Genomic DNA, 19,017 nt, shown 5'->3' with positions numbered 1-19,017 from the left:
CTCACCTTCCATTCTGTTTAATTCACTACATCATAGTTGTGATGCCCTTAGGTGCTCCTAGACTTAGCACCCAGTTTGGCAGAACCAGATGGGGAACTGTGACCATTCAGATGTCCTGTCACCTCTGGCACTTGGTTGTTGCTGGCTAGGACTGATGGGAGAGTCAGAGTCCCACAACATCTGGAGGACCACAGGTTCCCCATCTTTGGGACAAAGCTTTGAAGGCATCCAGTGTCCTCAGAGTATCACTTTGAGCACAGCTGTACTGGCCCAGTCTCTATTAGGCTACAATACCACCCGTATGATGGCCAGGGCTGGATCTGCAGCCCTACAGCTCAGCCGGGGCCAAGCTACTTGAAGAGTCAATACAGGCTGGCTGGCTCTATATAACTCTATATAACTTCTGCTCCAAATCGTGTTACTTAGTCTAAGCAACTCATCTTTATGCATAGTAGTAGCAATCTCCTGCCCCCTTCCCTTTCCTCATACCTGTTATCCAGCCTATATCTGACCATCTAACCAACCATCAGCCTGTCTTTTGACTACATCTTCTGTAAATGTCTCTCACCCAGTGGCATTCCTTCTTATCACCATTTTTTTCTGGTTGCAGATCTTCAGCTTCTAACAAACTAATATTGGATAACATTGTTTCCAATATTCACCCTGCCCCTTGGGAAATGGGAGGGTAACATCCCACCTGATGGGATTGTTTGTCCAAAAGAGTCTCTTGTAGGGGTAGGCTTTGTCCTACACTCAGATTTTGTAAGGGTGTGAGCTTTTCAAAACAGGTCCCTGAGAAAGCAACAAGACATATCTCTGCCAATTAGCTGTTGGTCTAAGTTCATGGTGCTGATTTTGCTCTATGAAGCTGTAAATAGCTTGGGGCTAGATCCCCTGAAAGGTCATCTCACCCCTTATATACCCAATTCATCACTTTGCTCTGCAGGTGAATACCTCTCCCAGATTCCATTTTAGCAGGAGCTCTGTTCTGCACCATGCATGAACCAAACCTTTATTGCACCTACCCTTTGGGATTCCCTCCTTTAAAATATTAGTTTTCTTTTTGGCACCTTCTGAAGACCTTCCAAGAAACCTTTTAGGTAGAGCTCTTTCCCAGCCTGTGTCGATATTGGGATTTTTAAAAATATGCTTTTATTGTTGTATTGCTTGTTATTTGCTACCCTGGATTCCTTTGGGAGGAAGAGTGGGAAATAAATTTAATAATAATCACAATATAGTATAATACATGCAAGACAAAGGTAGATGATATAATACTGTACAAATATTTGCTTGGCTATAGGCAGATTTGAAGAGCTGCCCTGGGGAGATGGGAATCAGTCCCATGGTCTTAGTCCAATGGTCCTCTGAGGGGTGCTGGGTTTTGCCCTCACTCCCAGTTTTACTGGAGGCAGCTCTACAATGCTGCTTCTAAGCCAAGCAATGGAGAAAAGGGGACATGATGACTGGGAACAGTCACCAAAACAAACACACCAAGGTACAAGTGGTTTTTCAGGGATATTTCAGCTCCATTTCCAAAGCACATCTTTCATCCTGAAGACTGAAATGGGCAAACATTTGGCACAGCCATAGTTCTGCTGTATGCAGTTCACAGATAGTGAGACGTGAATTGCAAATTAATGAAGGAAAAACTCAGAAAATTTATTTTGCTGTTCATTTCTGGAAAGGATCTCTGGTTAGTCTTCATTACTGAATGAATGCTGAGAGGTCTGCTGCTTAATTAATATATGGATAATAAATGTTTCAAAACATTTAGTATCTGTTTTGCTTCTCTTTAAAAAGATGTTTTCTTCCAACTTTGCAGTTTTTTCCTAGAGTAGGTAGCCTTGTACTGCTTTCCCCCACAAGACCCCATATCATATTAACTGCATATGGTTAAATGCAAGAGAAAAGCTAATTTGATGGGGAAATTCTCATTAATAGGCGGCATTTAAATTTGGTGCGAGTAAATGCACTGGACTATGAGGTAGAGTAATTTAATGCCAGGTTAAATGGTGCATTCCACTGGATTTTCATTAGAGGAAGTCGGAAAAGTTTGGGGAGAGTTCTCTGGCCTTCTGGTTTTTAATAGGTTAGTCACCAGGAGTAGTAACTGTTGGTTGTTGATTGAATTGATGATGAGAACCATATCAGAAAAAGGGGTAATGGATTCTGTGTTATCACAGAGAAGTTTTAGACTTAGAGGAAGGAAAAGGGGGCACTTAAAGCCTGCATTATATTTTGTGATATGACAGGATATCTCTCTATATTAAATACAGGAGAAGTGTAACTTTGCTAGACTTAATTAGAACTCTTGATTTCCCTTGGAATTATTCTGATGCATAATATAAGAGGGAACCTTCGAATATGTCTCTGATTTAGCTACAGACAGAATTCAGTAATATGGGGAAAAAATACTCCTGGAATTTTTTTTTATAGCTGTAACAAAACTCCCTCAGAATTTCTCAAGTGTTTTGCCTCAAGCAGAACCCACAGGTTTGCTTCAATTTCCACTTTAGGCAAAACGTGAATGACAGCTCCATGATGCCTTCTACCATGATGCCTTCTTCACCAACAGTACAGAACTGTGTGTGTGTGTGTGTGTGTGTGTAACATCTTTATTGAAAGTTCAGGAAGTACATAATTATATGTGCACTAAACATGGTAAGCTGTAAATATAAGAGAGAAAAAGAAAAAGAGAAACAGTGCCTGTGTAGAAGGAAAAATAAAGGTGAGAGGGCAGGGGGAACCCAAAAATATATACTTTACAAAGTTGTTATTGTACTTCACCAGATCTTAACCCAGGGGTCTGCAAACTTTTTCAGCAGGGGGCGGTCCACTCCGATGCAGGGATTTGAACCACTGATCTTCTGATCAGGAAGCCCAAGAGGCTCAGTGGTTTAGACCACAGTGCCACCCTCTCCCCTAAGAGCTTGATATTGTGAACTGGGCTTCAGGCTGCCTTCACAGAACCTGTCAGGGAGTACTATAGTTTAGGAAGGTCATGTGTACCCCAAAGTCCAACTTTGGTACTATGGAAACTTTGTTACAATCCACCAAACCTTTATTAAGTGTAAATGGCACCAAGTGAGAAGTCTGGGGCTGCTATGGTATTTGCAGGCACTGTCTTGCCAACTGCAGACACATATATATTGTGTTGCCAGGGTGATGCTCGTGGGCACACCTGTGACCTCAGAGGCCTTCTCTGCTGCCACAGCCCCCTGCTGATTTAGGCTTGAAAGATGCAGCAGGTTGTGGTGTGTACTTGGTTGGGGGGGCACAACAGTTTCTATGGTTTGTATATTTGCCTATGGGCCCAAAATAGTTGACAAACCCTGGACTATATGACTACGGGAATAGAACTTTAAATGAGAGCTATGGTTCTGGTGGAGCATAGTTTCTGTCTTCCTCTTAAGCTGTAGTCAAAATGAGAGAGTTAACTTTTTTGAAAAAAGAAAAAAGAAAACACCATACAATTTAAACAGCAGAACAAAATATAATAGAAAAAAAAACAAGAATAGCAGGAAAAAAACAAACTCCTATTCTCCCAGGCCTTTGGCTAATTAGCAATCTACAGCCTTTCAAACTGAGGAGGGGGGGTGTTGATTTGTTTGCTATTATGTTATGTATTTTTGTGTTTCATACTGCAAAACACCCTGTGAACCTTGAATGCAGGGTGGTATATAAATGCAATAAACCAACAAACAAACCTAGGGAACTGCTTTATTCTAGGGAGGCAATGAACAGAACAAGTAATTCTGTCCTTTGTCAGTCTCGCTGATGCTTAACCTCAATTTGTGTGGACTTTTTGAAGGAACACATTAAAAGTGTGGACATAAATTGCCTGTACAGCTCCTTTTACATAATAATACACAATTTTCAGTTTTTTTGTGTGCATCCTTTATTTAGCATTGGGTGCACACATTTTTCACACCAAAGCTGCATCATGAAATACACAGAAGAGGGTTATCCAACCACGAGTCATGTTCTAGTCCAGAAAGAAGTTTGGGAGCATTGTGTTGGGTCAGCCCACTGGGAAAAGTGGACCAAATGAATTTCCCATCATCCCTATATCTGAGTCCGATTATGGGTCCTTTTATCCTGGTGTTGCCTACACTGGCTGGCAGAGTCTTCAGTGCCTTCCTCTAGCCCTGCTTCATGAGTTGCTGTGGACTGGATCTGGAAACTTCTGTGTTCAAATCTCTGCCACTGAGTTATTGCCTCTCTCCAGTGTTTTTATGTAGTATAATTTTAGGTGTTAAGCTGATGAAAGCACAGAGAGAGAGAGAGAGAGAGAGAGAGAGAGAGAGAGAGAGAACTTTAAATTAAAATCCACATTTAAAGCTTTTTTTAAAAAAAATAAATTGCCTTAGCCAGGTGAGAGGCAATAGGATTGGAAGATAACACTGTAATTGTTCGTCAGAAATGTACATCAGCTATTTCCCAGCTGTGTCAATAGAACAGCTGGGAATTAATACCTGGGATATTGTAATGCCAGTTCAGAAATGATTGCTGAACAAACCTGTGTTAATAAAATTAACAATTGCCATCTAGCTGCGGAAGAAAAGTCATTCAGGGATGGAACCTAGGAGGGCTGCAGAATGTCACCAGCTATTATCTTTAATTCACATATCGAGTCAGCCTTTGTCAAGCTCATTGAGCCTGCCCTATGAGTTACTTTGATGGCAAAGACATAAGTGTTGCTTTTTTATCAGTGTGAATGAACATATGAAGCTGCTGTAATTGTCAACCTTTTTGTTCATCTACTGTAGCTCTTGGGTAGGCAATCTTTTTTCATTCTGAGAGGTAGATTCCCTTCTGGACCACTTTCTGGGGCCAAATGCCAGTGGTGGGGGATGGCAAGGGCAAAAGTGGATGGAACAATAAATGTAATTTTTGCTTTGTTTCTACACACACTTGCACACACCCCTCCCTCCCTCTCTCTCCCCTTCCAGGCAAGCAAGAAACATGATCAGAGTTCAAGGACACATTCCATCCAGGCAAAAGCATTCTCGGAGAGTGCAAAGTAGGGGCTGCTGAGGGACGTGGCCTGGGGAGGGTTATGGTCTGGGGAGAGTTTAAAGGGTCAGCTATAAAGGGGCCCCAACCATTGTGGGCGGCAGTCATGTTGCACAGGTAGTGCAGAGAAAGACAAGAGGTCAGGACTGAGCCACAGTCTGAGTAATCCCCATTTTAAAGTATTACACCTTCACCTAAAAGGAAGGCAGGAGATGGTTGGGCAGGTGGGTACAGGATGATTGTGCATAATAATTGTGTTTAATAGGAAGTGCCTGGTGTGATTCTTCCCTTGTGATCTCTTTCAGGTTAACGGGATTCCAACTGCCTCCTCCCATTGTGAGTACTGGGGTGGTGCTGTCCTTGTGGCTTGTAAGCGATTATGCTGTCAGTGCTCAAGGATTTCAGGCAAACTATGAAGGTAGGTCAGCTTTTGGTATCCAGCTTTTGTTTCTGTACAGAAGGTCAAGATCCATTTGGGTTTTCTGGGACAAATTATGTTTTGCAACTCAAAACCATTGTCTTTGTTCTTAATGGTAATTCTGTGCATTATGTGCTCTGTCCTGTATTTTGCTGCAGTTCTGTCCTGGTTTTAATTGGTTTTTTAAAAATGTTTTTACATTGCTGTACACCCCCCTGAAATTTTAGTATATAAACGCACTTTTTTGGGGGGGGGGATATATAACTAGATTATTGCTTTGAATCTAAAATTGGACCAATACTCCTTTCCTTACATTTTTAAAAAAAACACACACACACACACAAAGAAACTCCATCTACAGTGGTACCTCTAGTTATGAACTTAATTCATTCCAGAGGTCCGTTCTTAACCTGAAACTGTTCTTAACTAGAGGTGTGCTTTCGCTAATGGGGCCTCTTGCTGCCACTGCACCGCCAGCACACAATTTCCGTTCTCATCCTGGGGCAAAGTTCTCGACTCGAGGTAGATCTTCCAGGTTAGCGGAGTTTGCAACCTGAAGCGTTTGTAACCTGAGGTGTTTGTAACTTAAGGTACCACTGTATCTATTTATCAGTCCATACACACACACACACACACACACACACACAAATATATATATATATGGCTAAATTGACGAATTATGTGTATGTATAAGAAAGAATCAAAATGTTGAGTAATTCCATGGAAATGTCAACCTATTTTTCATTTTCATCTATTGCTAATATGCTCGATAACATTTTAAATGTAATTTTCCAAAGTTTCATTATCTGGCAACAATTTTTCAAAATGGAATTTTACATGTGAGTAAAATAACTAGAAGCATGACATCCAAGATGACAAGACAATAATTTTTTTCTAATCTTCACTTAAAGAGACCTCCAAGCAATTGATTAATGATCCTTTATTATATTGATAGCTTTGTTTTTTTATTTGCTAACAGAGAAGAAGTTTTATGTTAGTAATAAGATCAGAGGAGCTTAGGGCAATCAAAAATACGTTGGCTGAGTGTGTTATGTTGGTCACAAAAGCACACACACACACACACACACACACCCGCCCCAACAAATGAAAATAAAAATCTATATATGTCATGAGTCCTGTGAAGATATCGCAGCAGGATAGGTTGGAACAGGAGGATTGGGATGAAATCACTGAGTCTGATGTCAGAGAGAAACATCTCCACACTCTTTGTGGCAGATGTCCCAGCATAGGAGGCAGTGTCACCTGAACTAGCTCAGGTTCCACCTCCTGTCTCAGTGCTGTTGTTCAGGCAAACAGAGAGGCATGTGAGCATGAGTGAGATAGTGAGCTGGCTGATCCAGCCCAGCCTCCATCGCCAAGAATGCACCATCAGATGCAGAGGTGGATTTAGGAGAGCACGGCCGGTTTGGTTGAGCTGAGCACAGAGCCATGGGGTTGCCACAGGGGATGCCATTACTATAACATAGAATGGAGTGTGAGAGGTGTAGGGGCACCAAATTCTGGGGTTGCACAGGAAGCTGCTGAAATTTGAGACCCTAAGGTCCGCCACTGTTGGATATGCCACTGAACAGGTTCATCCCACTCGCAGGAGAGCCCACTTGCATCACTTGAGATGTGAATCGTGCCCTGTGCCCACCCTGCTCATGAAAAGAGAAGCCCAAGGGGAATGTCCAGTGTTGAGACAAAGTTTTTAGCTTGTGCCTATCAATGTATCTTAGAGCTATGTTTAAACCATGCCCTAACTTATGGAATAAAGTTCTCAGGAATAATCGAGTTGAGAATTAGAGTGCCATGTCTGATAGTGGGAGCCTGAACAATATGCTCTAACTTTATTCTCTTCTTTGAGTCTGTCAGCATTAAGATGAGATGTTTACCTGAAATACTGTTTTTGTTTCCCAACCTAACACCCCAATGTGCAACTTGAGTAGCATAAATGTGTCGCCTAGTGTGCCATCTCCTTCTCAGTTTCCTTCATCACCCTTTACTGAAGCTTCTGCTATTGTTTTAACCCACTACGTTCCTCCTTTCGGTGTCGGTCCCTTCTTTCTCCCATACCATGGCTACTGCTATTTTGCAACCTGCCTTGCCTTTTGCTCCCCTATCCTGCCCTGAATTCACGTAAATCCAAGATTGTGATGAGGCACAACAAATCCTCCACTGGGGGGCCACACAATGACATACTTACATTGTTATCATATAGAGAGACATGGATTGCATCTCTGTCTGTCTCTATATCTTTCTATCCATCACAGAGAGACTTATTTTGGAGTTCACACTGCCTTCTTTGGCTTGCAGACAAGCAAGTGCTCTTAGTACCCTCCCCTGAGGATTACGTATGCTAACCATGTCGGTACGATGTGAAATTAATTACAATCACCTCTACAGCATACCTGATGAATATATGGTGAAGTGACATTTAAAATAAATTGAGGGAGTGTTTTGCAGTAAATGGGAAATAAGTATGAATTCTGCACCACATCCTGGTTAATACCAACAACAGTTCATCATAGCAGAGGACGAGGTTTTTTTGTTTTTGAAAATAAGCACATTAATACCGTGTGCATGACAGAATTGCATTATAATTTATAAACCGCTGCCTCTTGGCTGTGTTGTTGTTCGCGTGGAGGGCATGAGTAACAAGTTAGGGAAAGCTAAATGCAGTGATGGGAAGGTTTGTTCTTTATCATAAGGCAAATAAAGAAGGAGCAGTTCTATAAAACAACAATCTGGGCTTAATAAAACTTTAATAAAGTTTCAGAGCTTTTTGTGCTGATTTCTGGTTCAATGTTTCAAAGCACTTAGCTGGGCAAAATGCTATCTACCATGACTGTCTGGTGCTCTGATGTTTGATGGTATGTCCATTGGATAAAGAAAGTAGCAGCTATACTGTACCTTTGATGTGTTAATGAACCAATCCATCCCACTTACTGATAAACTAAGCATAATGGTGTTTTTTAAAAAAAAAGAAAAAGAAAAAACACCAAGAAGAATTTGGTGTTAGAATTCTCATTAGGACTAAGAACCAATTCATTTCAAACATCCTCAGATGTTGAAAGGGGTGTGAAGTGGAGTGGGTGACTTGAAATATTTGGGAATCAATCCCACCTAGGCCTGGACCTTTCTGTGGTCTCGTCTTAATGCTTTTTCAGGTGTCCCCTTTGCCCCAGGATGAAAATCATATGTAAAATGATGATGACCTTGAGATCTCTTTGGAGTTTCCAGTACGGTGCATCTTAGGGACAATCCAAATTGCATTTTCAGTTTTAAAACTCACATTTGTGCAGCAGTTGTATCTGCTTTTCCTTCCTTTGTGTTCACTGTAAAGGAGAGACACATAACTTACTCCTCATTCCAATACTGGTTCAGTTGTCTCTTGCACATTATCCCCACATCATTCTGACAGGCTGTCCACTTTTTTTAATGTCAACCCTTTTAAAACAAATGCATGCTGTATTCAGTTTAATGCTCATTTAGCAGGCTGTGTCTGGGGAAAAAAGTTAGTGTTTAATCGGTTCATCCAGGAGTAGGATTACCTTTGGCCCTCCAGATGTTGTTGGATCTCAGTCCCAGTCAGCATGGCCAATGCTCAGGGGTAGTGGAAGCTGGAGTCCAACAACATCTGGAGGCATAGTGAGCCCTACTATGAGCTTCATTGAGACATTTGACTCAGGTAGCAGACGGGGAAGGGTATGCTCCCCATCCAATGCCCACTGGTGCAAACATGAGATACGACTGAGTTGGCTCCTTCTCAGACATGGTTGCTTCAGTCCCACCAGTCCCTCATAGCCCACTCACTGAGAACATACCCTCCAACACTCCTCAGATGAAAATAGGGACATTAATCACCCCCAACTGACCCTCCTTGACTCCCCATTTTTGTGTCCCCCTCCCCACAGAGCATTTCCTATCAGAAGAATGGTGAGTGCCACCACCACTACACCAATGGGACACAGCAGGCATGCCCTCCACCATCCTGAGAAAACCTCTTAATCCCGAATTTATTTTATTCTTTGGTAGATTTACAAGAAGAAAAACACACACCAATAAATGAACTTTAGAAAGGGGCAAGATTAGACACTGGCACACACAAAACATCCCCCCTCCCAATCAAGACTCATTGTGCTCTGCTCTGCTCCCCCTTTCCTCCCACCAAGGACAGCCCTGCCCTCTGCCTGCCCCCTCAGAGCCGGCGTGTCATGCGGGCGCTGGCCTTGGCGACGGCAGCCTTCCCTCCTCCTTGCCCACTCTCCAGCAGCTGCTATGAGCTGTCCAAGGGGGGAGGCCAGCTGCTGCGGCCATGGAGAGACAACAGGATGCTCCCTCTTAGCCATGGCCATTATCATCATTCGGGACAAGCACTGGCTCATCCTCCTCCCCAAGCTTGGCAGTGGTGCTGCTGGTGGGGAAAAGGGGACATTCTGGGATCAAGTCAGATGGTTTTCATAATTCCGGGACTGTCCCTGGAAAATTGGGAGGGTGTGTGAATATGTGAGTATCTCCAGTGCCTTCTGCTAGCGCACCCATTGCTGACAAAACAGTAGTGACACAGACCCTCCGTGAATCAGTATGAGGAGTCCTTGCTCAGGGTGAGGCACTGTGGGCGCACTTGTCCAAAAAGCCCCTGTGCTGCTGAAGCTCTGCCACAATGGCTGCAAAGTACTATTTAAAGATAACTAGCCTTCTAAAAGAATGCCTGCTGTCGCACAAAGGTTTACATTTAAAAAGTGTGCTTCTTGATTCAGAAATATTGTTTTAACCCATATGCTAATCTAACTGATATATCAATCAGCTACTCAACTAAATGCATATGATTAATCCATTTCACATTTCTTTACTCAGGTTGCAGCCACAACATTCATACTGAAGGGAAATGAAACAACTAAAACATGACCAAATTAATTTTAAGAGGTTGAAAAACTGGTGGGAGGACAAGGATAAGAAGGTGGTATTCTTTTGTCAAAGCTGCCAGTCAATCAGAGGCAACATGCAGCTGAGTCATGCTACAAACAAGCAAAACTTGCATTTCTTCAGTTTAACCCCAGAGATTGTCAGAAAGCAATGTGTGACCTTCCAAAGTGCAGCAACTGCTGTTTTGATGTAAAATCAGCCTGCCTCTTCAGCAGTCAAGGAGGCAGCAGTGGATTGCTCAAGGAAAGTAGAAGAGTGCAGATGAAACCCCCTTCTGTGTCATAGTGGGTGAGACAGGGTTCTGGGTACATCCTCCGGATCATGTGGAATGTATGGGGTGATGGGGAACAGTAGTATTATTATCATGCTCCTTCTGGGGTAATTGGTTCACCTTTGGTCCCCACCCTGCATTCAGCTCTCATGTGTGGCTCCTAGAAGCTGTCAGCATGTGACAGCAGCCACACCCTAGGAAACAGCTTCTACTGGCCAGCTAAACCAGGTGGAGGTAGTCAATGGGTCTCAAACCCTTGGTGGGCTAGGGACTTCCCTTGTCTTTTGAAGACAGGCTCCAGCAGTTTGAACGGATGAGACTAATAGTGGGTCCAATGGTCAAGAAGGTGGTTTCTGCCAAACATGCCGAACGCATTGCTCTGTTTTCCTTTAGACCACATCAGTGAGTCTTGTTGCCTGGGCAGCTCAGGACTTCCATATACATTGCCCAGGCTTGTGCCCCAGAGAGGTCACTTTGGTGCTGCTAATGCATCAAAAACCATGCAGGAGGCAGAAGCTATGAGTTACCAGTCTCCAGAGCCACGGTGATTCTGCACTGGTTTGACTTCACCCGGAGGGGCAATCCATTGTCTCTCAAGGCAAATGAATGACAGCAACAATGTGGGGAGGGGACTGTGTGGCTACCAGGTGTGGCAGCAGTGGTAAGCATGGCTAGCTCACATGGCCACATGAGCCTCTTCCCCCCCCCTTGAATGAGTGGGGGATTATCCAAACCTCCCTGCTCTCAGCTGCATATGTAGTGCTTTGACATGCAAACACCTAGCTTTATTAGATTGTGGCTGTGGGTTATTTTCACAAGGACTGATCAGATTTGACATTTATTTGCTTCCATTTTTTAAAAGTCCAAACTGCATTTTAAGATTTTCTAAGGCCAGTCCTAAAGGGCATCTGGATGAAATTTACATTTCCTTTGTTTAAGCATCTCTAATCTACACATGGAGTAAGTTTGGACCTTCCGAAGACTCTTATTTTAAATGTTAATAACTCTGTTAGTAGGCATAGGTCGAGATGAGGCGACAAAGCTCTGGTGCATGTCTGTATCCATGACTTCCCCCATTCTAATTGGTTCAGGGACCTAGAGGCATAGAGATCTGGTCTCCTTATGTGGAACTTTGTTAGTTTAAAAATATGGTGAGACTAGTTCTCTTTGGCTTCCTTCCTCTTGCTACTTTCTGCCTGCATATGTTAGAGTCTTTACCAAGTCAAGCAATTAGTCTATAAGAAGCAGTTCTCAGGCAGAGCTATTTCATTAGGGGATGACGTAGTCGTGATATGGCCACAGATACGGACATTATTAAGTGCTCTGAACACAATTAAACTGCTAAAAAGTGAATAACTAAAGCATCTAAGGCAGGGCGGCCCAACTTTTTGCACCAAGTGGGCTGCAAGAGTATTTCAACACAGAACTCGCAGGCCACACACTGCCTTGGCGGGGGGGGGGAGGGGGGAGGAGTGAGGCCAGCCTTCTTTTAGAGCCATCCAAGTAGGTAGCCATCACTGCCTCCTGGGAGAGTGCGTTTCAAAGTTTAACAATGCACTGTACTTCCTTTTATCTGTCCTGAATCTTCCAACATTTAGCTGTATTTGATATTCACGAGTTCTGGTATTTTGTGTGTGTGTGTGTGTGTGTGTGTGTGTGAGAGAGAGAGAGAGAGTGAGTGAGTGTGTGAGAGAGAGAACGTTCTTTTGCATTGTTCTTATCAGGGAAATCATAGTGTTGAAAGGGACCTTGGTGGTCTCTTTGTCGAACCTCCTGTACAATGCTGGACTTGAAATCTGTCATGCCATGGTTCAAGCTCATTTCCTTAGGTGGTTTGTGATGGTTGTGTACTATAGCATGCAATCCAGTAAAGTGTGGTGCTTTGTTATCCTGCTCCATAGAGGCGGTCTGTTCTGAAAGTAGGTGAGGATTCATTTTCTTGTGTTGTGATTCCAGCTGTGACAAATTTGATGGCCACAAACATCAACAGCCTGTTTGAAAAGCAGTAATTATTCATTGAAGCATAATGCTTTTTTTTTTTTTTAGAAATTTGAAACATTTACATACAGAGAGAAGCAGCCTTAAGTAAATGACAGTATTTCTTCCTCCCTCCCCCCTTTCTCTCTGTGTACCCCTCCCTCCATCTCTCTTTCTGTCCCCCTCCCCCAATGCTTTTCTTTTCTTTCTTTCTTTTGCAAAAAAAAAAAAAAATGTTTTATTTGTATTTTTAACAGGCTGGTTCTGTAGCACTATTCAAATTGTCTTCATCCCCCACAAGTGTTCCTGAAGCCACTCTGTTTTCCGCTCTCTTGCGTACCCATCAGTTTGATTTGCAAGCCCATCTGATTTTGCATGCCTTCTAAGACCGCATTATTTTTACTTTAGGAACACATGGTTCAGTTACTAGATCGCTTCACCATCTCTCACAATATTAGAACACAGGGTCATCTGGCGAAGTCAATTACCAGTATGTGTGAGGGACAAACTGAGTAGAATTTTCCATGACACAAAATTCACACATAGAATTTGCTACTGTAAAATTGTGGTGGCGTCCTCTAGATTATATTGGCTTTCCTTTTAAGGACCAGATATATTCATAGACCATAGGTGTACTGACAGTCAGTCTTGATAGCTTAGTGGAACCTTTATGTTCAGAAGTGTTATATAAGCAATGTACCTTTGAATTATAGATCCTGGGGGAAGATCCCAGGGACAGATCATCACTTGTATACTTAGCTTTCAAGTGTCCTTAGAGCACATGATATTGCACAATTGGAAATAGAGTGCTTGGTAAAATCTTCTTAAACTTACCCACATGCACCCACTTAAAAGCTTCAGTGGAATTGGCACCACTACAGATGCCACATAATACCCAAATTTGTAAGAACTCAGTTGTTTGGTGTGACAGCATCTGCACTTTGGAACTTCCTGCCTATTGATGCCACTCTTTTCTGTGCCTGCTAAAAACATTCTTGTTTAGACAAAGTCTAAAAGGAAATTTTAATCCATTTTAGTATGTTTCAGATCCTTGTGGTGGTTACTCATGAGTAACGAGGCAGACCTCCGGCCTGTCTTTTATCAGGTTTTATTGTGCAAACTATTTACATTGCAGAGCAACAAAGTTCATGTCCATCTCAGTCACTAGCAGAATCCGGGAGTGGCCCCTTCCGGCTACATCCCCAACATAAGAATTTCGGAACCCCGAGTCTCCCCCCCCCCTTGTGTTTCACCCCTCTGCGCAATTGGGGTGACGGAAATGCCGTACCTCCCTCCTGGTCAGCCAGACAAGATGAGGCGCTGGGGCTCTCCGCAGTGTCTCCAAACCCTTTCCCCACCAGGCTGCCCATTTCCCTCTCCTCCCCACTAGAGGCGTTGCTGGTTCCCACGCTGGAAGAGGTACTGTACTGCTGTCCAGGTGGCATCGGGGCTCTCTGTATTCTGGCAGAGCCTCAGCCCCGCTCCCACTGCCCGATAGCAGTTCCCTGACAGTATGTTTTGAAGTATGTTTGTGAATTTTTCTTGATTTTCTTGTTTTATCTTTTTTTTGTAAACCGCTTTGAGATTTTTTTTTAACAATCAAGCAGTGTAAAAAAAAATTATGAATTTTTTTGTGAAATAAAAAAACCTGACTGTCTTACTCCTACACATGTGAGATCTGCTGGATGATCTTTAAAGTCTTTTCCATAATGGTTATCTTATAACAGGGACGTCCAACTCCCAAGAGACTGCAATCGACTCCCAGAATAAAAAAAACTGGCAGTGATCTACCCATTTTCTCCGGGGGGGGGGACCCAGAGTTGTTGAGTTTTTCTTAGGGGGGCAGGTAAAAGTTGTTGAGCTTTTTTAGGGAGGAGACACCATACTTCTTGAACTTTTTTGGGGGGTGGGGCAGTACATAAATCGTTCACCAAACAATAAACTGCACTGCTGTAACTCTGTCTTCCATTTCTGCAATTGTGCATGAATAACGGACAGAGCAAGGGGGCAGGGCCGGATGCTCATTTCCACCCACAGATGAAACTGAGCCCACAATCAACAGGTCGATCGTGGTCGACTGGCTGGGCATCCCTGTCTTACAAGAACGGCTGCATCTTTCACAAATTTAATGCATTTAAATGCAGACAGATTTGCGCGACCAGACGGTGACAGCTCCAGCCCCCAGGGATCACTAAAAGGAAATAAAGACTCTGACAACGTGTTATGCATTTAAAATTTGGCCACAACTTTATTAAACTTTCAAATGTAGGAAGACCTTGGCTTAGGCATTGGGCTTGTATCCTCCCAGCCCCCCAGCCGGGGGAACTGGGGCTCATCAGGATAAAGGGGATATGGGAGTGCACTGTGAGATGTATGTGCACGCAGGCAGCCCACCCCATATCCCTGCACACAGGGTAGTTCACTGACAACCTTTCAGTGTATGGCCAGTGACACCCATTAAATAACCCCTTTTAAGATGGGACCCTGGAATCGCCACCACGGGGGGGGGGGGGTGAGTCACCACTACACACACACACCCATTATAGGGAAGAAAAGACTAAAAGATTCTGCCCAAGGCCTTAAACTGCCAAAGTTGTGATGAATTGCTACGGGGAAGACAAAACCTGTCAATACAGGAAAATTTATTCCCGGTTCTTCAACAGCAACTAGTCAAAAGACCATAGCAGCGTCCACTAAACAGGATGAAAAAAGGTTAACCTGCAAACTAGAAACATTAAACAAAGGGAGGGTGAATCTCTTGAGCCAACTGCCTGGCTGCTGCCAGCTCCACCCCCTGTTTATAAGACTGGCCCCACCTACCAGCAGTGAAACTTGACTACTGAGGCTGGGCGTGAACCTCCAAAGAATAACACTGAGAAGCAGGCCAGTCCTTAGTTGCCAGTAAGTTCCCTGGGATCCGAAGGACCACGCACAATCTCACAAAGGGCACCCACAATGTAAAGTGTGAGTGCTTATTAACACCAGACATTGCTGGTTTTGCAGTTTCTACCTGGTGGAGAGGAGATAAATTATGGGGCAGGTTAAAAAATAACAATATGCAATCCAAGCAGCTTTCTTGATTTATGACAATAGAGATAGTACAGCTTGAATGTGCATGTGTCACGAGGTTCAGATCAGGAGCCTTGTGGGCAAGGCACCAGTTCTTGCACTGCTGGGGTTTCTGCTTGAAGGAGAAAGCTATAATACGTTGGAAGCTCTAGAAGAGCAAGTCCCTTACCACTACCAGCTATATGAATCTCTGTTTCAAACTCCTTCCTTCAGTAGTATTTATTGCTGTAAGTTTAGATATACTAGCCCTTTGGCTTCCAGGTGGAGCTCTACCTGCTGCCTACTCAGTGGCAGACCTACATTTTGGGGGCCCTGAAGCTTGAACTGTTATGAGGGCCCTGAAGCTTGAACTGTTATGAGGGCCCCTTTGCAACCAGCAGCAAGGTCTGGGTAACCACTGTTATGTGTTATGGGATTGTTCCGTGACCAATTGCCACATATTTATAATATCTGTGCTACTGACTCTCAAACTTTGGGATTGTTGAAATATATACATCAACAAAATAATAATAATCATTTTGAGTCATGCAAATCAAATTGGGTCCACTAGACCCAAAAAATTTAAGCAGTGTAGACTAAAGTCGCTTTGGGGCTCTCTCCGGGATTAGGGGTCCTGAAGTTTAAGCTTCATTAGTTTCATAGTAGATCCGTCCCTGTGCCGCCTAGTTGTTTCTGTCTACAGTTGCCCCCTAGTCAATTCCTTTGCCCATCCAATCCTGTCATCTGAGTCTGGTCCTGAGAACCTTAGGAACTGCTGTCTGGGCACAGCCCATTCTCCTCTGCAGCCTAATCAGCCCCTTGAGCTACGTTTCCCAGCGCTCTGTACTTGGCATCTAAAAATGTATACCCTTCCTTGTCTTATAAACCAGAAGGTAGATCAGAATCTACAGGTAGATCTCATGGCTCTCTGCAGAAGATCAGCAAATGTTTCTGATTTCCAATGATCTAGTCATAGAAAAGTAAAGTTACAAATTATATATATATATTTAATAATAAAAACCCCATTATCTGCCATAGCTGGCCTTGTGCTAATCATTTACCTCTTCACTTCCAGATGTTCTGGAATTATTATCCCACACTTTCCAGTGAATATTTTTGTAACTTTTCTTATTGGGAAAAAAATATGATTTGGGGAGGACAAAGTGGGTTTGCTGCACAAGAGTGCCAAATAAATGTTCTATGTGCAACATCAATTTGCCAGCATGTGATTGGAAATAGTAACAATCTGGAAGCACCTTTAATCTCACCAAGCTGTAAAATAAGGGTATTGATTGGTGCCTCTGGCCAAGTTTTTTATGCAGTTGTCCTGGTCAAATTTCAGAGTATTTTTCTTTGATTCTCTGACCAGTAGCAACTTATGGTGGGGGCGGGGTGGTATAATGAGAGGTCAGGTTTCCTGAGCCTTCAATAGTAGAGTCATGGAAGCTGCAACTACAGAATTTCCCCTCTTCCACACAACTATTAAATGTGCAGGACCCCATCGTCTTTTTCAGCTGGCCAACCTACAATTTAATAAGAGATTTATCTGGAGCACACTCTTTTAGGTATCTGGGAGTTCTTTTCACTGAGACACTATCATGGAAGGGGCACACTGAGGCTGCAAAACTCAAAGTGCAGAAAGCTTGTGGGGCACTAATGAAATTCTATTTTACGCTGGGTGGCCAGTTACTAGAACCTGTGCTGAAAATCTTCACCAGTAAAGTGGTTTCCCAAATGCTCTATGGAGTAGTGATATGGGGCACGGACCCAAATGCTAACAAAGCCTTATAAATAGTGCAGAGCAAATTTCTCAAGAAAGTGCTCTCACTCCCCAACAGGAACCCAGCTGCTCTTATCCGTGTTGAAGCGGACGTGACAACAATACGGGCTAGAATTGACTATCTGTGTCTAAACTATGTGAAAAAGACTCCAATCTCTCTCAGAGGAGAGATTCCCCACTATGTCCCACACTGAACGGGAACAGACCAAATGCTGGAAGGATGGCACCCAAAGCCTCTTGTTCCAATATCAATTGCAAGATCTTCAGGTGACCATGAAGATGGATAGGAGGCACCTAAGAGATTTTCTCTTTAGGTCCGACACAGAAAGGGATTTATCCACGATTGCCTCTACCCATAATGCGCTGGATTATGGAGAAAGCTAGAGAGTTCCAGAAAAACATCTACTTCTGCTTCATTGACTACGCAAAAGCATTTGACTGTGTCGACCACAGCAAACTATGGCAAGTTCTTAAAGAAATGGGAGTGCCTGATCACCTCATCCGTCTCCTGAGAAATCTGTATGTGGGACAAGAAGCTACAGTTAGAACTGGATATGGAATAACTGATTGGTTCAAAATTGGGAAAGGAGTACGACAAGGCTGTATATTGTCCCCCTGCTTATTTAACTTATATGCAGAATTCATCATGCGAAAGGCTGGGCTGGATGAATCCCAAACCGGAATTAAGAGTGCCGGAAAAAATATCAACAACCTCAGATATGCTGATGATACAACCTTGATGGCAGAAAGTGAGGAGGAATTGAAGAACCTTTTAATGAGGGTGAAAGAGGAAAGCGCAAAATATGGTCTGAAGCTCAACATCAAAAAAACTAAGATCATGGCCACTGGTCCCATCACCTCCTGGCAAATAGAAGGGGAAGAAATGGAGGCAGTGAGAGATTTCACTTTCTTGGGTTCCATGATCACTGCAGATGGTGACAGCAGTCACGAAATTAGAAGACGCCTGCTTCTTGGGAGAAAAGCAATGACAAACCTAGACAGCATCTTAAAAAGCAAAGACATCACCTTGCCGACAAAGGTCCGTATAGTTAAAGCTATGGTTTTCCCAGTAGTAATGTACGGAAGTGAGAGCTGGACCATCAAGAAGGCTGATCGCCGAAGAATTGATGCTTTTGAATTATGGTGCTGGAGGAGACTCTTGAGAGTCCCATGGACTGCAAGAAGATCAAACCTATCCATTCTCAAGGAAATCGGCCCTGAGTGCTCACTAGAAGGACAGATCCTGAAGTTGAGGCTCCAGTACTTTGGCCACCTCATGAGAAGAGAAGACTCCCTGGAAAAGACCCTGATGTTGGGAAAGATTGAGGGCACAAGGAGAAGGGGACGACAGAGGATGAGATGGTTGGACAGTGTTCTCGAAGCTACTAACATGAGTTTGGCCAAACTGCGGGAGGCAGTGAAGGATAGGCGTGCCTGGCGTGCTCTGGTCCATGGGGTCACGAAGAGTCGGACACGACTGAACGACTGAACAACAACAAGCCTCTACCCAAAGTTCACCATGGTTCCCACTTATTAAAATGGAGCACACCCGAGCTAGATATCTGAAAAAGCTACCAC

At 43.4% G+C, this 19,017-nt stretch overlaps 1 protein-coding gene across 1 annotated transcript in view; it reads left to right on the top strand.

The window, feature by feature from the left end:
- CSMD2 (CUB and Sushi multiple domains 2) overlaps positions 1-19,017 on the top strand; it is a 512,122-nt gene that overhangs the window by 102,136 nt on the left and 390,969 nt on the right. Inside the window, 1 exon segment of the mRNA XM_033157666.1 lies at positions 5,322-5,434. Within this exon segment, the coding sequence (XP_033013557.1) occupies positions 5,322-5,434 (113 nt within the window).

Source organism: Lacerta agilis, chromosome 8 (genome assembly GCF_009819535.1).
Source record: "Lacerta agilis isolate rLacAgi1 chromosome 8, rLacAgi1.pri, whole genome shotgun sequence".
NCBI classification, from domain to species: Eukaryota; Metazoa; Chordata; class Lepidosauria; order Squamata; family Lacertidae; genus Lacerta; species Lacerta agilis.
Note: the sequence above shows the minus strand (reverse complement) of the source record. Positions and strands in the feature narration are given on the sequence as shown.